Here is a 17738-nt window from a genome sequence, read left to right as displayed (position 1 = left end):
TAGTCCTTAAACGGTCCAAATGTGAATGTTTTGTTGACAGACATTAGCTATCAATTATTATATTGATAATGGGGAGAAACAGACTGTATACAAAGTCCACATTCACATGTTTTAGGCAGATAAAACCGTTAAAAGTGAAGATGTTGAAATCTGAGTTCTAATAAAGGGAACCTCTAAAAGGAACTCACTTTCATAAGGAAAAAAAATCTCGTCTGATCATTTTTACTCTTTATTTAAGTATGTAACTAAAGCACGTTTTGATTTACACAGCAGCTGTAATTTAGCCCACTTTTGATCTTTAGGCTAGCTTATAAGATCAGTGCAACCCCCCCCCCCCCCCCCCCCCCCCCCCACTGCTTCTGAAATGACTTCCCTCACTCTGGAACTGAAGCATTTGACTGCTTCCAAGTGCGATAAGAACTTAGTTGTTTATCTGTCACCATAGATGGCAGGCAGCATTTAAAAGGTAGAATCATTTACAGGAAAAGGAGAAAGCAAGTTTATTTGGCACTGCACTGAACTAAAACGTCTACACTGATATGCAAAAACAGGGCTTATTTTGATTTGTTATACTCTAGTTGATGAAGCAGGTATGGTTTATACTGCTGATGTACTGACTTAAATGTGGTTCTGACACTCCAGGTGATGCTTGCAGAGCTGAAGGGGCAGGGTGTGTACTTTGCCGTGAAGGTCCTGAAGAAGGATGTTGTTCTCATGGATGATGATGTGGAGTGCACCATGGTGGAGAAAAGAGTCCTGGCCCTCGCCTGGCAAAACCCTTTTCTCACTCACCTCTGCGCCACATTCCAGTCAAAAGTAAGTGCTGAACAACTCTACTAGTAATACTTAGAAAATGTGTTCTCTGATAGGGAATCTTCCCAAGCTGCAGTAACAAGAATCACCGTTCCCAGTTGTTAATAAAGTCTACATTCTCAATAATTCAATTTCATTTGTAAAACTACATTTTAAAATAAACATTGTATCTGTCAAGATAAGGGTTTTAGCAGCAGTTGAGTCCACGTTAACACACAGCGGAGTAGCATGATAAAATGTTTAATTTAAAAATCATCAGTAATGCCTGTAATTCATTATCTGAATTATTAAATTTGGGGTCACAATGAGGCGTGGTGAATCTGGGAAGGGCAAGTAATGACTGATGAGCCAGTCAGGCAGTGAATCTTGGTGTCTCTATAATTATTTCCAAAAGTTCCTATTTCTGCCCGTCAAGGCTTTAAACAAGTTTTCGTACTAAAACAGGGTCAGTAAGGTTTCCACAGGTCTCCTTTTTTAGAAGTTCTTAAATGTCCTGTAGTGTGGACACTAGGTGTGGTTGTAGGCAAATCATGCATTTGAAGATGCATTAGTGTGGATTTTGACACTCGGTGTCCAACCTGCCACACTCTTCATTTCTGTGTCTGCTGGTGAACTTAAACTAATGTATCACTTGCACAGGAGCACCTCTTCTTTGTAATGGAGTACTTGAATGGAGGTGACTTGATGTTTCACATTCAAGACAAAGGCCGTTTTGATATCAACAGAGCTACGTGAGTACACTGCGATACAGTGTAAAAAATGCTGCATCAGTTATCATTTTCAACACCGGAGCACCTTTAATCACAGTAAAACTGTGTTGTTTCCTCCACCTTTAGATTCTATGCTGCTGAGATTGTAGTGGGACTGCAGTTCCTCCACTCAAAGGGAATTATCTACAGGTGAAGCCCCGCAGCCTCTCTGTGCTGCTGTCTGCATTCTCTGTGTTCGGTCTGCAGCTGAGCAGACTGAAATACATTTCTTTTTAGATTGCATCACTTCAAATAGAATTTACTATGACAGTCCTACACTGTTTGAATATTGTCCTATATCTGTCTACAGAGACCTGAAGCTGGACAATGTGATGCTGGACAAGGATGGACACATAAAGATAGCAGACTTTGGCATGTGCAAGGAGAATGTCTTTGGAGATGTCAAAGCGAGCACATTCTGTGGGACACCAGACTATATCGCACCAGAGGTTAGTGTGCACAGCTAAGGGTCTAATACCCTACTTTTGCATCAAAATCTTTCATCTTTATTATAAAAGCTGAAATCTATATGCCCCCTGGTGGCAATCTGACTCATTCGCTTGTCTTCTCTTTGAAGTAGAACAGAACAGTCTCAGACACTGTGTTTCTATGTTCTTCTTCCATGTTTCTGATCCTTTTTGAATGGTCTCTTATCTCAGATCCTGTGTGGACAGAAGTACACATTCTCAGTGGATTGGTGGTCTTTTGGTGTCCTGGTGTACGAGATGCTTATCGGTCAGTCGCCTTTCCAAGGTGACGACGAGGATGAGCTGTTTGAATCCATCAGGTCAGACGTCCCTCACTACCCTCGGTGGATCTCCAAGGAGTCCAAGAGCCTGCTTGAACTGGTAAAAAAAATAAAAAAAAAATCACAATTACTAGGCAAACCTATACAGTATTATAGAATTACACAGAGCTGTTTTGTTTCTATACTGAGGTTTGTTGTGTTCTGTTATCATTGCAGTTGTTTGAGCGAGATCCCACTCGCAGACTGGGTGTTGTGGGGGACGTCCGAGCACACTCTTTCTTCAGAACCATTAACTGGGTAACACTGGAGAAGAGACAAGTGGAGCCCCCTTTCAAGCCTAAAGTGGTACGAACTTAAATTTTTGTTTTCACTACATGCTATCAGTTACAGTTGTAATTAAATATAATTGCATGTCTCTAGGACACCACAGCCTCATCATTTTGTTTTACTTTACCCTAACTAAATCCTCGACCTGTCACCAACAGAAATCCCCCAATGACTGCAGCAACTTTGATCGTGAGTTCCTGAATGAGAAGCCGCGTCTCTCCCATGCTGACAAAAACCTCATTGACTCCATGGACCAAACAGCTTTCAGTGGCTTTTCCTTCATCAACCCCAAGCTGGAACCCATGATAACCAAATAAGAAAGCAGAACAGCATCCTCGGATGGCTCATCACTCCAACAAGCTTCTTTCCCAACTCCCTTTGTCTTCATGTGGTGAAGGGCCTGAGCTTGACAATTACTTTTTTTTTTTTTTTTCCCAGTTCCCTAACAGAGGGTGAGATAAAAGGAAACTAAGATGTTGCTGGCACCTAAAAGTATAATCACATCTCTGCTACCAAATTATACAGGTGTGAAATTAAGGGAGATTGTTCAGCAACTGGTGTTACCATTATCACCCTTGGGGTGTGTGTAGTGAACAATATATAAAGTCTTTTGGTATTTTGCTTTCCTTTTTCCACATGATAACACTTTGAATCTGTATGAATCATTCAGTGTACTATATCATAAATTTTTACTCATAGACAGAAATGCAAAACCCTTGATCAGCCATAAAAATAAATACACCTAGCATCGCTCTGCCGAGTTACACCCTGCCTGTGTGTGTGTGTTTGTGGCACATGCATAAGGGCCTGTGGGTGTGTGCAGGTATATTTGCATGAAAATGGTGCCTCTGTGGCCAGTAACATTACTGTTGGTGTATGAATTCTCAGCTGGTCTGGGTAAAGGTGTAGTGAATATAACTCCAGCTGAAATTAAGGTTTGTTGTTTTTTAAGAATGTAGAATGTAACTTTTTCCCCTCGCTGACTGGACAAGCATTACCCACGTGTCACGTCCACTTAAAAAAAAAAAAAAAAAAATGTCCACGATACCCAATTTTCTGGTGCTTTGTGCAACACTGGTGTTAAACCTCATTCTTTACCTCAAACTCAAGCACAGTGCAAACAGTTGTTCCGTACATAGCATTTTTTTTTAAAAAAAGAAAATTTTCCCCTGGGCTCACAAGATTAAATGGAAAGAGTTGCAGCAGTCATTTGGTACTCTGCCTGTACATGTGTATGTGCTGAAGGATGTGTTTTTATAGGGGTGAGGAGCATTTCACTGTAAGCACAGATCCTTAATATGTCTTATATTACTTGAATGTAGGAATTTTAACATGAAAATAATATTGCTGTATATGGAAGATTAAAATGTATGTTACTATGAGCTTTCTGTAAGTTATGGGTGGACTTATTTTTTACTCTCCTCATCTTTTACATTTGATTCCAAATAAATATACTGAAAACTCATGAGAATTGACGACTGCCCTCTGCTTCAGTTCATTTTACATTCATATTATAGTTTTTTTTTTTTTTAACGTCTGTAATTCACCACTGGGATCGTGTTAGCAAATGACCTGTGGTAATTTACTGCCACCTAGCGATCAGGTGTTTTTATTGCAGCTAACATGCCTGGGGGGAAAAAAAGGCGAGAAGACGTTCACGCGGTGCGCTCGCCTTTTTAATGACCTGTCCTCGTCCTGTGTCCCCCCGGCGTATCTGTGTTTGCCGTTCAGTGCAGACTGAGGACAAATACCAAACAGGAACCGGAAAGCTGCACTGGGAGGCAAACATATTCAACTTGTTCGGAGATTTACCTCTATGCAAACAGGCTTAAGCACAATGCAGCGTTAAACTTGCAGGCCATTTTAAAAAGAAAAAGACCCAACCCAGATGACTAATTTAAGAAAGCATGATCCTAAAAATAAAATTAAACAAATAAAAATAAAGGAGCATGCTCAAAAAATAATTTTATAATTCAACAGCAGATTAATTTTTGGAAACCCAAATTCCTTTTCGTGCAGTCGAAAGCTTTTAGTGCAGGCAGCTCGATACTGGAATAAAAATGACCAGATACATTTTGGAATAAATACAACCCCCCCCCCCCCCCCCCCCCCCCCCCCACACACACACACACACACATACACTTAAATTTATTCACGGCTCTGCGATTGTTTCGATTCTTTGTGCAAGAACCGATCGCGTCTCTGTAGCCAACGTTTATTGTATTGTTTTCACCTAAGCGCAGGCAATTTTTTTTTTTTATTTAATTTTTTTTATTTGTAGGCATCCAAAGCGCTGGTCTATTGTGGAGGATTATGTGAGGCAGTTGCCTTTATATGATTCAAATGAGCGGCAAAATCTGTTTTAGATACCGGATGAGGCTTGAACGGTTCGAGACAGGTTTATCGAAACGAGATGTCCACTTGTTTCCCGAAGAAAGCGCCTTTCTAATACAAAATAGATGGACTTTGTGCGTTGCACTCACAGTGTCAGCGCATATTTCCAGCAGTTTCTCCCGCCCTCTCTTCCAAAAAATAAAAAACCCGGCTTGGCATCCTTGCGCAGCATAAGTACCGTAACCGCAAAGACGCATATTAAGGTATTAGTCGTTATGATTGTGACTGTCCATTTAAAAGTACCGGCGCAGTCAGCATGCATGTCAGGCATTTTGAGATTATTTCATTTACTTAATAAATATTACAATGAATTGAAATAAAGCAACTCGAGGTCGTCTTCAATAACACAATCGAAAGGCTACTTCAATACAGAATGAATTGCTTTTTTTGTTTTTGTGGCAAAAAAAATCAAAACCAAAAACACTCTACTTATCGAAATTGGGTCGATTATACGTGCAATTAATTCTAGCTCAACCATTAACTAAGTGTTGATTCCGCTGGGGATAAAGAAGCATTTTAACGCCCGACCAGGCTGACCCTCCCTGTCTACAGAAACACGGGAAACACGGTGCTTTTTTCTTTTGTTTTGCGCGTGTTACAGATTTGAGTCTTGACTCTGGTTGTGTGACATTTTTATTGTGTGTGAAGATGGAAGTCAGTGTGATGTAGCCAGGCTCAGAGGCATATAGGCGGCAGAACATGCGCAGTCGGCCGCTTGTGCCATATTGGAATGAGGTCGTGAACGAAAACTGCGTCAAGCCAACGGCAAGCTGTCGGAGCGACACCGGAAGTATCGCGATATAATCCTCGCCACAAGAAGAGCCCCCCTCGTTGCTCAGGCGACGTCTGTGAAGCGCCGGCTCTCCGGGGCGGTTTTATTTTGAAACACTCAGCCGGGGCCTCGGCTTTTTATTCGCGCTACGCTAACGCTGCTGAGAGCGAGCAGGCGGAGAGGAACGGCATCTAAAAAAGCGACTTGGAAAAACTACTTAGCGGTAAGGGGCCGATTTTGCGACTAAATATTCACGTACTCTGTGTTGTTACGCACAAATTCCTAGCGGTGTTTTGTATTGTGGTGGCGCATTCGTCTTTTTTCCCGTCTCTCAAAAAGATGAGTCGGGTTCGGTCGAGTGTAAGCGCCCTTATTGCTCGTCAGCCTGCTCCTTATTGCTCAAGCCGTGACGTTCAGTAACTTGACTCGGACGCAGGCGGTTTAAACCATGTGTCCGAGGAGTCCCATACGGCCGTTATACGCTTAGCCTCGCGTTTTAATTTATTAGACGGGAATTGAATACCTTTCCCCGGCGGTCTGTGCTATGTTCCGCTCAGTGTGAAAGTTAGACCGTCGGCGCTGTAGTCTCTCTCTCTCTCCCTGCAAAGCCATTGCGTTGATGGCCCATCTCTCTCTCTGAATGCTGCGGTTAGTCCGAACAAGCGGCGCAATCGGGAGCGAGTTACAGTTCAAGGATCGTGTGGAAATGTCCAGTAAGCTGCCCTTTAGGATGAACTCCGTGTATTTGTAACGTTCAAGTCTTGCATAATGAAGGTTGCACGACCTCATCCGATTTGTGTTGCTACCACCAAGCCAGGCTGCATAAACTAACTGCCATTTCCCCCCTCCTTTTTTCAGTTTTTTTTAGGCGGATAAACAGAATGATGCTCACCATATCCATATTTTCTTGTCACATTCAGCGTTGACTTAATGCACCCTAGTATTCATCAGCCTCCCCCTTAACTTCCCTATTGTGCAACTTGAGTGATCCGCTGGCTGGCAGCGCTGCTCGGCTTGACGTGCCGCTGTGCAGCGAGCAGCGTTTACTGCAACTAAATGGAGCACTTGAATGAAATAGCTGTTATTTAAGTGTGCTGTACTGAGGAAATCGGGCTTTTCCATTTTTAGCCTTTTCTTTTTTTTGTGAAGTTGTAGTTTTTTGTGAAGCAGGTTCGGCTGAGATGGCGCAGTAATGCACGGGAGCAGGCCAACTCTTATTTGTTGGGCTTTTGTTTCCAACCATTATCTCCACATTAAAGATGTCAGGGTGTTTGAAGTTATTTAAATCGCTCTGAAAAGTGTAAGTTAGGGGGGGGGGGCGTCATAGGAACCCGACAGGAAGAACCGGCAACGCTGCTGTTGTGCATTTTATGATATAATTTAAGATGTATATCAAGAATGACGTGGAGTTTCAACTTTATGTGCTAGCCCTTTAAAGGGGGATTTCACCTAAACAAAAACGATTCTCTCGTACCTATTGTGCTATTATTGACCTATAAACCAAGCGGCTTTCGTTTTATGAGCTGAGAGATGTGAATCACAAGTGTGTGCCTGTGTAGTCAATACCAAACCCAAACCTTTAAAATATTCTACAGCAGCACCTCTTTGACATTTAACAAATCCTCAGATCTCACTGTACACAGTTTATTTTTAACTACTGTTTTACCACATACAATGTTTCTATTAACACAGTGGGTTACATTATAAAGTGTTTTTAATTGTTACATTTTAATGCTGTAAAAACCACACACAAAACTCTGGTTTGCAAACAAACTACGAAGCGAAGGCTGCCCACATGATCTGATAGTACTACGGGTGTAAATTCATATCAAGTAAGAATGAACTGCCATCAAATAAGTTTTGGGTTTTGTATATGTGAGAGTGGCTGGAGAAATGCATGTTCGGTCTTATCCACCGGTGACCAGCGCTGGTGCTTGGGGAAGTGACTAACTGAATTTTATTGAAAGCAGATTGTGGTTTAGAAAAGCCACACTGTGTGCGAAGACTTATTTTGTGTGATTCCATTCCCCTCCCCGAGACATCAGAGGCTCAGAAAGGCATTATTAAGAAAGCTCCATGGTATGCTAAGTGCTGATGAGAATATGATTCGGTGAGTGCTTGTAAAGAGGATGTAGCGTAGATGTCAGTTGTGGGCGTGTGCACATTTGGCCCTTTCTCTTTCAGGTTCACTCAGTCTCGGGTGTAGAGAGATTCAGACAGACTGCTGCTAGCTGTGGTCCACACAGGCCACTTTATTTTATATGCAACAAGGGAAGTTGCTTTTCTTCCTGTCTGCTGAGGCCATGCTGTACACAGCTAAAGTGCTGCAGAAGACTGAACTGATGAAGTCAAAAAAGTCATAGTGAACTAATGAACCGAATGGGAAATGTAGCCATGTACCACTCATATTAGAACCAATACTCAAATGCAGACATGCTCTTATTCATTCGAGAATGCATGACTCAGTTTAATGTTGTTTGATTTGTGTCAGATAAATGAGTTCACTTATTTATTTAACTATGAGGTCCCACTGAGACCAAATCTTGACCTGGCCAAGCTAGCACCCAAACAAACTCAAAACTTTATTTTTAAGCAGCTCAAGTAAATTTCCTAGTATGTAGATTCTGGCATTTCTAGCAAGCAAGATGGAAAGATAGGAAAATCAATGTAGAAACCTCACAAATCCCAGCAGCATTAGGTGCTAAAGGCAACAAGTTGTACTAAGAAAGTAATAATGAAGTTATCCAGCCTACACTGAGTATGTGGGGCAAAAATTGGTAGAGTATAATAAAGAGCAGCAGTTCTCAGACAAACCATAGCCATTAGTCTGCAAAATATTTTACTCATTTGTGACAGCAAATGCATCACGTGTCTTCAGGTGCTAGTGAACAAAGCCATGAAACCAGCCAAGATGAGTTACTTAAAAAGTTTTAATCTGGGCCAGGTCGACTCTAACGAATTTGATCAAAATGGCCATCATTTTAGCAAGTATATAATAGTAAAACATAATTATATTTGAAGTTTTTAGATTAAACAGTTTTAGAATACAAACAGTTCCAGTGGCACCGAGGAGTATAATTGGTAGTAAGTATTTGCATAATCAGGGTTAGGATTATGAGTGAGCACTTGAAAAATGTTCTGCTCTGTAAGGGGTCCCTGTGACCAAAAAGCTGGAGGACCTTTGATATAGACGGAGTCGTCAAAACATAAATCTTGACATGCGATTTAGACAGTGGTAGAACAAGGTTATCACAGAATTATGCGCACATACTTGGAGGGGAAAAAAATGAAATGAGCAAAGAGGGAATTTGAATTATAAAACAAAGGCTTCTTTATATATGTGCAATAAAACCAGAGAGAACCGAGAAGAGCGCCGCACTCATTATTTAACTCAAGTGTATAAACAGCAGCGAGAAAACTATTTCCAACCTGTGACAGGGTGTTGAGATGCAGAAAGGGGAAAACACCTGATGTGTTTAAGCAAAATGGGGAAAAGAACCGCCAGCAGACTCCTCACAGGAGGACTGCTGTTCATTGTTGAGTACACATCATTAATCCCTGAAGTCAAAAAAAAAAAGAAGAAAAACTTGATCTGTTTCTTTATTGCACACAGTCACAGCAGAAGTGCGGGAGATGCTGCAGCCACATGAATGCTGATCACCCCTGTAGCTTCTGGACTATTAGTCAAAAATTCTGATGCTTAAAAAACCCCCAAAAACAACAAAAAACATGTTCTCTAAAAGATCTCTGCATATGCAGTGCCTAATGATTTCCAGGTCTGGTGTCTCTGCAGCATAGTTGTTAAAAGAGACTTTGATCTGTGTGAAATTGTGTTTACTGCTGGTAACAAAGGGGTTACAAAGAAATGGTACAATCGAAGCCTCCAATCCCTAAGCGCTGGACGGACATGCGGTAGTTAAAGAAATCTTTGTAATGGAGAGGGGTGCTCTAGAGATGCACCCTTCTTCAGAAAAAGGCAAAAAATAGACTGTTTACATTAAGAGGGTGCTACTTTGGTGTGATTCTGTTATGGACAGTAATGGACATAATGCATTACCCATTGTTTGAGTTAGTGAGGACTCTTTCTGGGTTCTGTGTTTCATTATCTGTTTTGTCAAAAAGGTTAAAATTCATTAAGTATAAAATAAAGAAAGAGAAATCAGTTTAGAAGAAGGCCCCTAAGACTTTGCAGTCGTGTCACATTGCAAAACCTAATCAGTGAATTCATAATGATCTAATATGTGAGCTAGAATATAGCTTTCTTACTTAAGGCCTATAGCTCTGCTCCTGCCTCCACTGTTCTTTTTCCACTCTGGTGTCAGGAGTGTAACCCCCCCCCCTCCCCACCCCAAAGCCATTGAGGTCCTCTGGTGTGTGTTGTGTATGTGCTGTGGCGGGAGGGGTATAAAGACAGAGAGAGTATGGGACAGGGTCGCGGGTGAAAGGCGGCACCGGTCCCGGCGGAGCACGGGGGTCACAGTGGCAGTCCGGCAGTCGGGAGGGGGTGGCTTCTGATGGCGGCCTTGGTTTTAATAGAGACATCAGATGTGACAAAGACGGGCCCTGACAGGGCGCCTGAATGGAGCTGCAGGTGACAGAGAAGCTCTCCTCAGCATCCCATACAGCGTGCTCTCCACTGTCGTCACGCCCAGCGCTCCCTTCTTTCTCATTCATGCCGCTTCTCTTGTTGCATTAACGTATTTCATCTGGCTCCCACAATGCTCTGGGTCAGGTTTCATGTGTCAAAGCTTGACATGTGTGTCCACATTCATGCGTTTGAATCTTCACACTGGGCAGGAAAAGGCATATGATTGCGGTTTTAAAAAGAAGAACCCAAATGAGTTGCACAAGTAGAGGTTGGAGGCTTGATGAGATTAGCATAGTTCCACATATTTTCCAGCTATCATACCATCTGGTGCGTTACTTAGGTGGTAAGTCCAGGACCAGATAGAAGCACTTTGAATATTAATGTTGGATCTTCTCTAAAGACACTGGCATCTCTATTATCAAGAGGCAGCAGTCCTTGATTTTTAGAATGGCTCGGGGATTCAAACTAATGCAAATTCATTTTTTGTTTTGAAGCACAGTTTGCAAATTAATGCCGTTGATTTCTCTGTCTTATGTCTGCAGTTTGCCCCAGTGGTGCAGGTTGCTCTGTTGCTAGTGTGATGCTTTTTATTCGTACGTGCACATGTTATATATATAATGATATATAGTGTTAAAATAGAAGCATAGACATAGCAATGGTGTGCCACAGATGACTGTGAGGAGGCTGGTTAAGTCCATTGTTTTCATTTATGTGTTTCATTCTCTCTGTTGCCAGAGTTTTGGAGTCCTAGTTGGCTGTGAGGGGCCACCAGCATGAGCCAAGAGACACTGGTGTCTGGTAAGAACAGTTCTGTGAACAAATGTGTGAAAGGAGTACGTTTAGGGATGCTTCAATTGTGAAATTCTAGACCATTACTGATGTTTAAAATAACAATAATAAAAACTAGACTTTTGAAAAGAATTTTAACTAAATGAATCGATATTGTGAACTTCTAAAACTAACTAAAATCAAACAGAAATATAGAGGAAATGTCCTTAGTTTTAGTCTTTGTCAGTTTGTCAGTATTTGTTATGGACATGTTGATTGAGAGTTGAAGACTGTGAGTCAGCTGCTGTCAAAAAGTTCTGTTTTATTTATTTTACTGATTTTCCTGAATCTTACCTCTGACATATGCCCTCCATACAATAATACTTAAAAACACTAAAACTAACAATGAAACTAATGTAAACGAAACATTTTCAACAATTAAAAACTAAACTGAAACAAACAAACCCACTCTGGAAACCAACGAAAACTAAACTGAATTAGAAACAAAAAAAGTCAAAATGAAACAAATAAAAGCCAATTACAACAGGCTGCTAGTAACAAACAACAACAAAGCATTCCTATAAACATTTAGCCTGTGCAAAATTGATGTTGCACAACAGCAAAAAAAAAATCAGCTGCCATTATCAGTAAATGTCATTTTACGTGCTCATAGGTAATTGTCAGTCAGCAAGGCTGGTACCTGCTTCTGCTGATCTGCAACCAATATATCGGTACATCCCTGTGTAAGATAAAATGTTGGAAACAGTTTGACAAAGAAAAATGTGGAGATTTTAATGTGTGTTTGCGTTCCAGATGGAGACTCTGCTCAGGATGTCCCTGACTTTAACTGGGATGATTACCTGGAGGAGACTGGAGCCGTGGCCGTGCCGCATCACAGCTTCAAACATGTGGGTGCCGACACCTCGACAGCTTACACACATCTCTGGATAAGCTCGTGCTAGCTATTTATAATCAATTAACAAGCTTCTTTTTAAGCCCTTGCTAAGTTGAGAGAGACTGGTGGTATCAAACTGTGTATTAAAACTTCCATTGAGGTTATTAACCTTATTAGCATGCCCTGTGAAAACAAGCAGTCAACACCTTGTCTGAGCATTCAGTTTTGTAACTGCATTATAGTAACAACAGAGTCACAAACTGATTTCAGCAGCCAGTGTCATCTGTAACAAACCTCAGACACATTCGCAACACTTATGTGCTGTTTGACAACATGTTGTCTGTTTATACTTGGCAGAGTTAGGGAGTAACTCCATTGCTAGTGAGTTTTTTTGTTGTTGTTTTTTCCACTTTAGTTGCTTAAAGTTGCCAAGTGTCATTGACTTTCTAAGGGTCTCTGGACACCACATCATTTTAAATTACTTCCTATGTGGGCACAGCTTAAGTCATTGTGTAGTTGGGTTACCAAAACAAGGAAATATAGGGTGGATTACATCTTAAGATATATGTAACTCCATTATGGCTACATTGTCAAGGATTATTTGATTACACAATGATTTAAGCTCATGAAACCACTTTCATGATAACTCTATTAACTCTTAAAAAAATGTACTCTGGCACTGTTGTTCTAAGACTGTTTTGAATTGACCAGGTATTATGCAAAATGCATTGAAAATGTTGAATGAGAAAAAATGTGGGTCAAGTTTCGAAGTAATCCAAACCGATTTGACCACATGTTGCAATCCAGTGGATTATAGACTAAATATTTCCATGTGCTTTGTACACATTTTAAAGAAATCTAACCCAAGCCCATGCTCTCTGGATAAGTTGCCACTTCTAACATGTAGCAAACAGCAGGCGAGTCTTTGTGTCAGATGTGGTTCTCATAAAACTGAAGGTTTTAACACGTGATTCATATTAAGGATGAAAACTAATAGAATGAAAGTCTTTTCTTTTATGTGGATTTGATCTCCGGTTTTCCGTCCTCATCTCAGGTGGACCAGGGTCCTGCAGACAGGGCTGAACTCCAGGCATGAAGCTGGAGGTATGCGTGCGCTCCGAGGCTGACAGCCCTTACTGGGTGGCAAATATCATCACCACATGTGGACAGCTGCTTCTTTTACGCTACGAGGGATACCAGGATGACCGCCGTGCTGACTTCTGGTGTGACATCATGACGGCAGACCTCCATCCCTTTGGGTTGGAGCCGGCAGCACGGCAAGACAATGAGGCCCCTGAGGGTGAGGCGGTGCTGGGGTTGGCATGGTGCTTTTTGAATTGTGGAAGGCATAGTAGAGCTGATGAAGCCATAAATCACAACCCTTTATATGGAAAAGATGTCTTTAATATGATGGAAAAGATTTTATGTGCATCTGTGGAGAAGATGCACAGTTTTGTTTTTTTATACTGTCTTATGCTAAAATGTAATTTAATGTTGGAATTCAACTGGGTAATTGGACTTTGTTCAGCAGCTAGATTTGGGTAATGAATATTCCTGTCTCCTGATATGCTGCTGGCACAGTTGCCCACAGGTGACATCTTTTTCTGGGTTCCCTTCTGACATTGTAGGTTCATGAAAAATAGATTTCCCTGAAAATGGGTAGGCAAAGCATTGAAACTAATTTATTCTTTTTGACTCTCTTTTTTTTTTTTTTAATTAATGGATGCTTTAAAGCAACAATTGTGAGGGAAAAATAGAATGGGGACATGTGTAATCCTAAGGACCACTAAACAATAAACTAAACAGTGTATGTGCATCATCCACCTCAGGTGTGCGTGGAGAAGCATCAGGACTGGGAAGCTTTGCTGGAAAAGGCCTTGCTGAGGAGTGCAGCGTGCCTGCCAGCCTGCTGGAATTGGTAAGGCAGGGGAAGGAAGCAGCTGTCCTTTGTAAAGGCTACTCACACCCAGGGTGGGGTGTTAGCTTTCGACATTCTCGAGTCTCTGTCCTTGCCAACAACAATCTCCTCTATTGGTTCAGATTTACGGTATACAGTGTGTACCCCTGTGCCATGTCACTTAAATGTCGAATAATTCCAAAGTTGCATCCTCTCAGAATAGACACGCAGGAGGGATAGTGGATATATTGGACAAAAGGATGTTGAAGATGGAGCTTACAGGTAGGAGGAAAAGAGGAAGACCACAGAGAGGTTTCATGGATGTAGTGAAGGAGGACATGCAGATGGTTGTGTGGACAGAGAGGGATGCTAGGGATAGGGTGGGATGGAGGTATATGATCTGCTGTGGTGACCCTAAGCAGCCGAAAGAAGATTCTCTCACAATATTTGACTTACCTTTAAGAGTTAACAGTGGGGGTATTAGATCTTCAAGATTACAAAGCAACAAATTAGAATCACTATGTTAAAATTCAGAAGCAACAGAAGTCAGTGCACCTTTCATCGTTCAGTTTTCAGCTTATTTCTGATGCCAGACACTCTCAACATGGACAATCCCAGTATTTGTGGAGAAATGTCATCCTAGAGCACATCTTAGCTCTCACATTTTCTTCTTTATCACTCTTTGTGTGGTTTTGGCAGTTTGCTTTCATTGTTATGCTGGAATATTCCATTTCTGCATAGTTTATCAGGACCTTATCAGCCAGTATTTTGGTATCTCCATAGGCATCTATCTATAAATGTCATCCCAAACAGACTTTGTCTCATGCAGCCCCATATCACGCTCTCACCTCCCTTGCTTCAGTCAGAACTTTGGTTTCGCTGTGGTAGTCTTGGCCAGGTTCACAGCAAACATGCTGGAAACCATCTGAACAAATTTAATCTTGGTCTCATCTGATCAAAGAATGAGCTTCATTATTAATAAGGCTATTTTATGTGCAGTTTAGCAAAGTTTAATCTTTTAATTTTGTGCCAGCACGCAGGGGTGGATTTTTTTTTTTTTTTGGCTGGTGTCCATAAAAGCTGACATTAGCTACACAGTGTCCTTCCACACTGTCTCAACTGTTGCAGAACATCTCGTTTCCACTGATAACCCCTGTTCCAAGTCTTTTTTGTAAGTTCTCTTTGTACAAGTGGTACTTGGCTCTTCTGTAACTCTGATTACTGTGGAAACTATTTTTCACTGATTTTTTTTTTTTTCAGTTGGTCCCTGAGCTTTCTGTCCTTCTGCAATCTGTGTGAAGTCTTATTATCACATTGCTGCATTGAATTTCTACTTTGGGTCCTGTATTCCCAATTTAGGCATCTCTAAAGGAAACAGACAGAAATGATACAGATATTAGAGATGAGACATTTTGAATTACTTTGAATTTTAATATTACACAGGGGTATACTCACCACTGTTTGCTATGTATTTGTATTTTCTCTATAGTCAGATTTATATATCTAAGAACATAATAAAAACATGTAGATTACAATACAGCTCAGCTTGAACTAAATAAGGATTTTATCTCATGAAGTCTGAAGTATACAGAACACAAGGCTCGGAGCTTTTGTTTACACCATGAGGTTGTTCTGCTGGAAGCAAATACACTGTAGGGAGCTTGTGAAATTCTTCAGAGTCATTAGTTAGCTTTTCAGTCACCGGCTTCAGTTCTGCCACTTAATCATGCAGCGCATTCGCTCCACTACAAATTCCTCTCCTGTCTAGGCGTGTGTTCATTTCTGTTTGTGTAAGTGTGCTGTGTGCTTTTCATTTACCACTCCTGGCCCCCTTCCAGCCCCAGCGCGGTAGAGACCCAGTGGAGCTTCTGTGTGCGGGCTGCTACGTAGCTCCAGGATAGCGTTGACCCAGGGCTGGCTTGGGCTGCCGAGGTGGAGGAGAATGTCGGAGGAAGGTTGAAGCTGCGGCTTGTAGGCACAGAGGGTCTCCCAGACACACCCGCAACCCTCTGGCTCTTTTATCTCCACCCACGCCTACACCCACCGGCTGGGCCAAAGAGCACGGCTGTACCCTCAGGCCTCCTTCAGGTCAGTGGTACCACTATGGATCACGGTTTTATATCTAGAAGAAAGGAAGTTCCCTTCTTCTTGATTTATAGATTTCTTAGTATGGCCAATGCATGCATGAATGATAGTTTAGGGGCAGACGTGAAGAATTCACATGAATGCATGTTTAATTATCAAATGTAACTCTGTTATTACATTATACACTGTGTCATTTGTCAAATACACTGACCCAGCTGCAAAACTTTTCCAATACTTCCCACTAGAGCTTGAAATGAATTTTCCATGCAGGATTTGCTAGATCACTGCTAATACTTTTGAAGTGGCTAGTTTGTTAGCACTGGAGGCTGTAGCTCTCTCCTTACACAACGGATCTGCCTTCTAGTACCACCAAAACTAAATTCTTTATTTTAATACCATCCTTTTATAGCTCAAATACAGACTAAGGTCAGTGAAAGGAGTGAAAAGGATTTGAAAGAAATTGTAGTGTAAAGGTAAATCAAAGCTTTTTACATGACTTTTTCTTCTTTGTAAGGTGTTTTATTAAAAAAAAAAATGCACTGATGTATTTTCAGCATTTTAATTTCTGCGCAGAATCCAATATCCTGTATTGAGAAGTTTCTCTTTTGTGGTTGCAAAATTGTGGAAGGCAACATTGATTTATTTTTTTCTTTCCTTGTTCAATTAACTGCGGGCAACTTTTTGAATCTCTAGACCAGAGAACAAGCTGACACACAGGCTGTGTTTTGCCAAGTGCTGCCACGTGCTTTGTGTTTATTTATTCAAATAAGAAAGCATTAAAACATTACCACAGTTATTTTTAACAGCTGATTGGTCTTTGTTACAGACCTGCTAGCTCTGCGGACGGGGGAGGAGTGGGAGGAGGTGAGACAGAGGATCAGTGACCTGCCTCAGGATGAAGCTCTGACTGCAGAGTTAACTAAAGTACGGTCAACTGTGCTCTTTATTTGTTCTTCCTGACCAGAACATTTCTCTGTTTATTCACAAGTTAACATTTGATTTTTATGCTTAACTGAAAGTGACATTCTCCTCCAAATTGCGTGCTGAAACATTTATGAGACCGAGGCTTTTGGAAATGGCTCTTCATACGAGCGTGTGTTTGTCTCAGGAACAGCCCGCCGTCGCTGCTCATTGTTTCAAAGAAGGGATGAAACTGGAAGCTGTTGACCCTGCTGCTCCCATTTCCATCAGGCCTGCAACTGTCACCAGGGTAACAGAGTTTCCCATTAAATCTGTGTCTTCTGTGCTGCAATTTTTTTTCTCCTGTTTACTGAGCGTTTGCTTTAGTTAAGAATTTCTTTGTTATCACACTGCAGTGGAACTCAGCTTACAGCTTATCACTGGCTTGCTTTCCACTTTCTATTTCAGAGGAGGAGGATGGCTTTTTATTAACCCTATTGTACCGTATTGTTTTCAATATATGTTACAGCAATATATGTAGCACAATCGATAATCAATAAGTTTTGGTGAGCACTGCTTTTATCTGTACTTATTACTTATTGTTAGAAATGCAATGTGTGAAAATAATTAATGAACCAGAGTGGTGCTGTATATTCTGAAGCCTTTTTACTTCAAAACTTAACATATAACCACAGCGCATGCATATATATATATAATATATATATATATATATATATATATATATTATATAATATATATATATAATATAAATATATATAATATATATATATATGTATGTATG

General features: G+C 41.0%; 2 protein-coding genes across 3 annotated transcripts in view; both read left to right on the top strand.

Annotated features, from left to right (window-relative positions):
* The window catches only part of LOC115779855 (protein kinase C delta type-like), a 29691-nt gene extending 25613 nt beyond the window's left edge, over positions 1 to 4078 (top strand). The window contains exons 11-17 of one of the 2 annotated variants that reach the window (XM_030728730.1): positions 643 to 816; positions 1453 to 1544; positions 1650 to 1712; positions 1873 to 2011; positions 2222 to 2410; positions 2527 to 2655; positions 2796 to 4078. In XM_030728730.1, the coding sequence (XP_030584590.1) occupies positions 643 to 816; positions 1453 to 1544; positions 1650 to 1712; positions 1873 to 2011; positions 2222 to 2410; positions 2527 to 2655; positions 2796 to 2954 (945 nt within the window). In that variant the 3' untranslated portion in view covers positions 2955 to 4078. The remainder of the gene's footprint in view (positions 1 to 642; positions 817 to 1452; positions 1545 to 1649; positions 1713 to 1872; positions 2012 to 2221; positions 2411 to 2526; positions 2656 to 2795) is intronic. The other variant, XM_030728729.1, reaches the window with a different exon arrangement.
* Positions 4079 to 5851: 1773 nt separating this feature from the next.
* LOC115779906 (scm-like with four MBT domains protein 1) lies at positions 5852 to 17327 on the top strand. The gene is given in 12 exon segments (XM_030728797.1): positions 5852 to 6026; positions 11127 to 11189; positions 11973 to 12067; positions 13138 to 13305; positions 13307 to 13354; positions 13884 to 13926; positions 13929 to 13972; positions 15790 to 15839; positions 15841 to 15995; positions 15998 to 16039; positions 16863 to 16960; positions 17145 to 17327. Coding segments are annotated over 11 exon segments (951 nt in total). The 5' UTR covers positions 5852 to 6026; positions 11127 to 11164.
* Positions 17328 to 17738: the final 411 nt, after the last annotated feature.

The sequence above is a fragment of the Archocentrus centrarchus genome, chromosome 5, assembly GCF_007364275.1.
Source record: "Archocentrus centrarchus isolate MPI-CPG fArcCen1 chromosome 5, fArcCen1, whole genome shotgun sequence".
Classification (NCBI taxonomy): domain Eukaryota; kingdom Metazoa; phylum Chordata; class Actinopteri; order Cichliformes; family Cichlidae; genus Archocentrus; species Archocentrus centrarchus.
This window is presented reverse-complemented; position numbering and strand designations above follow the sequence as displayed.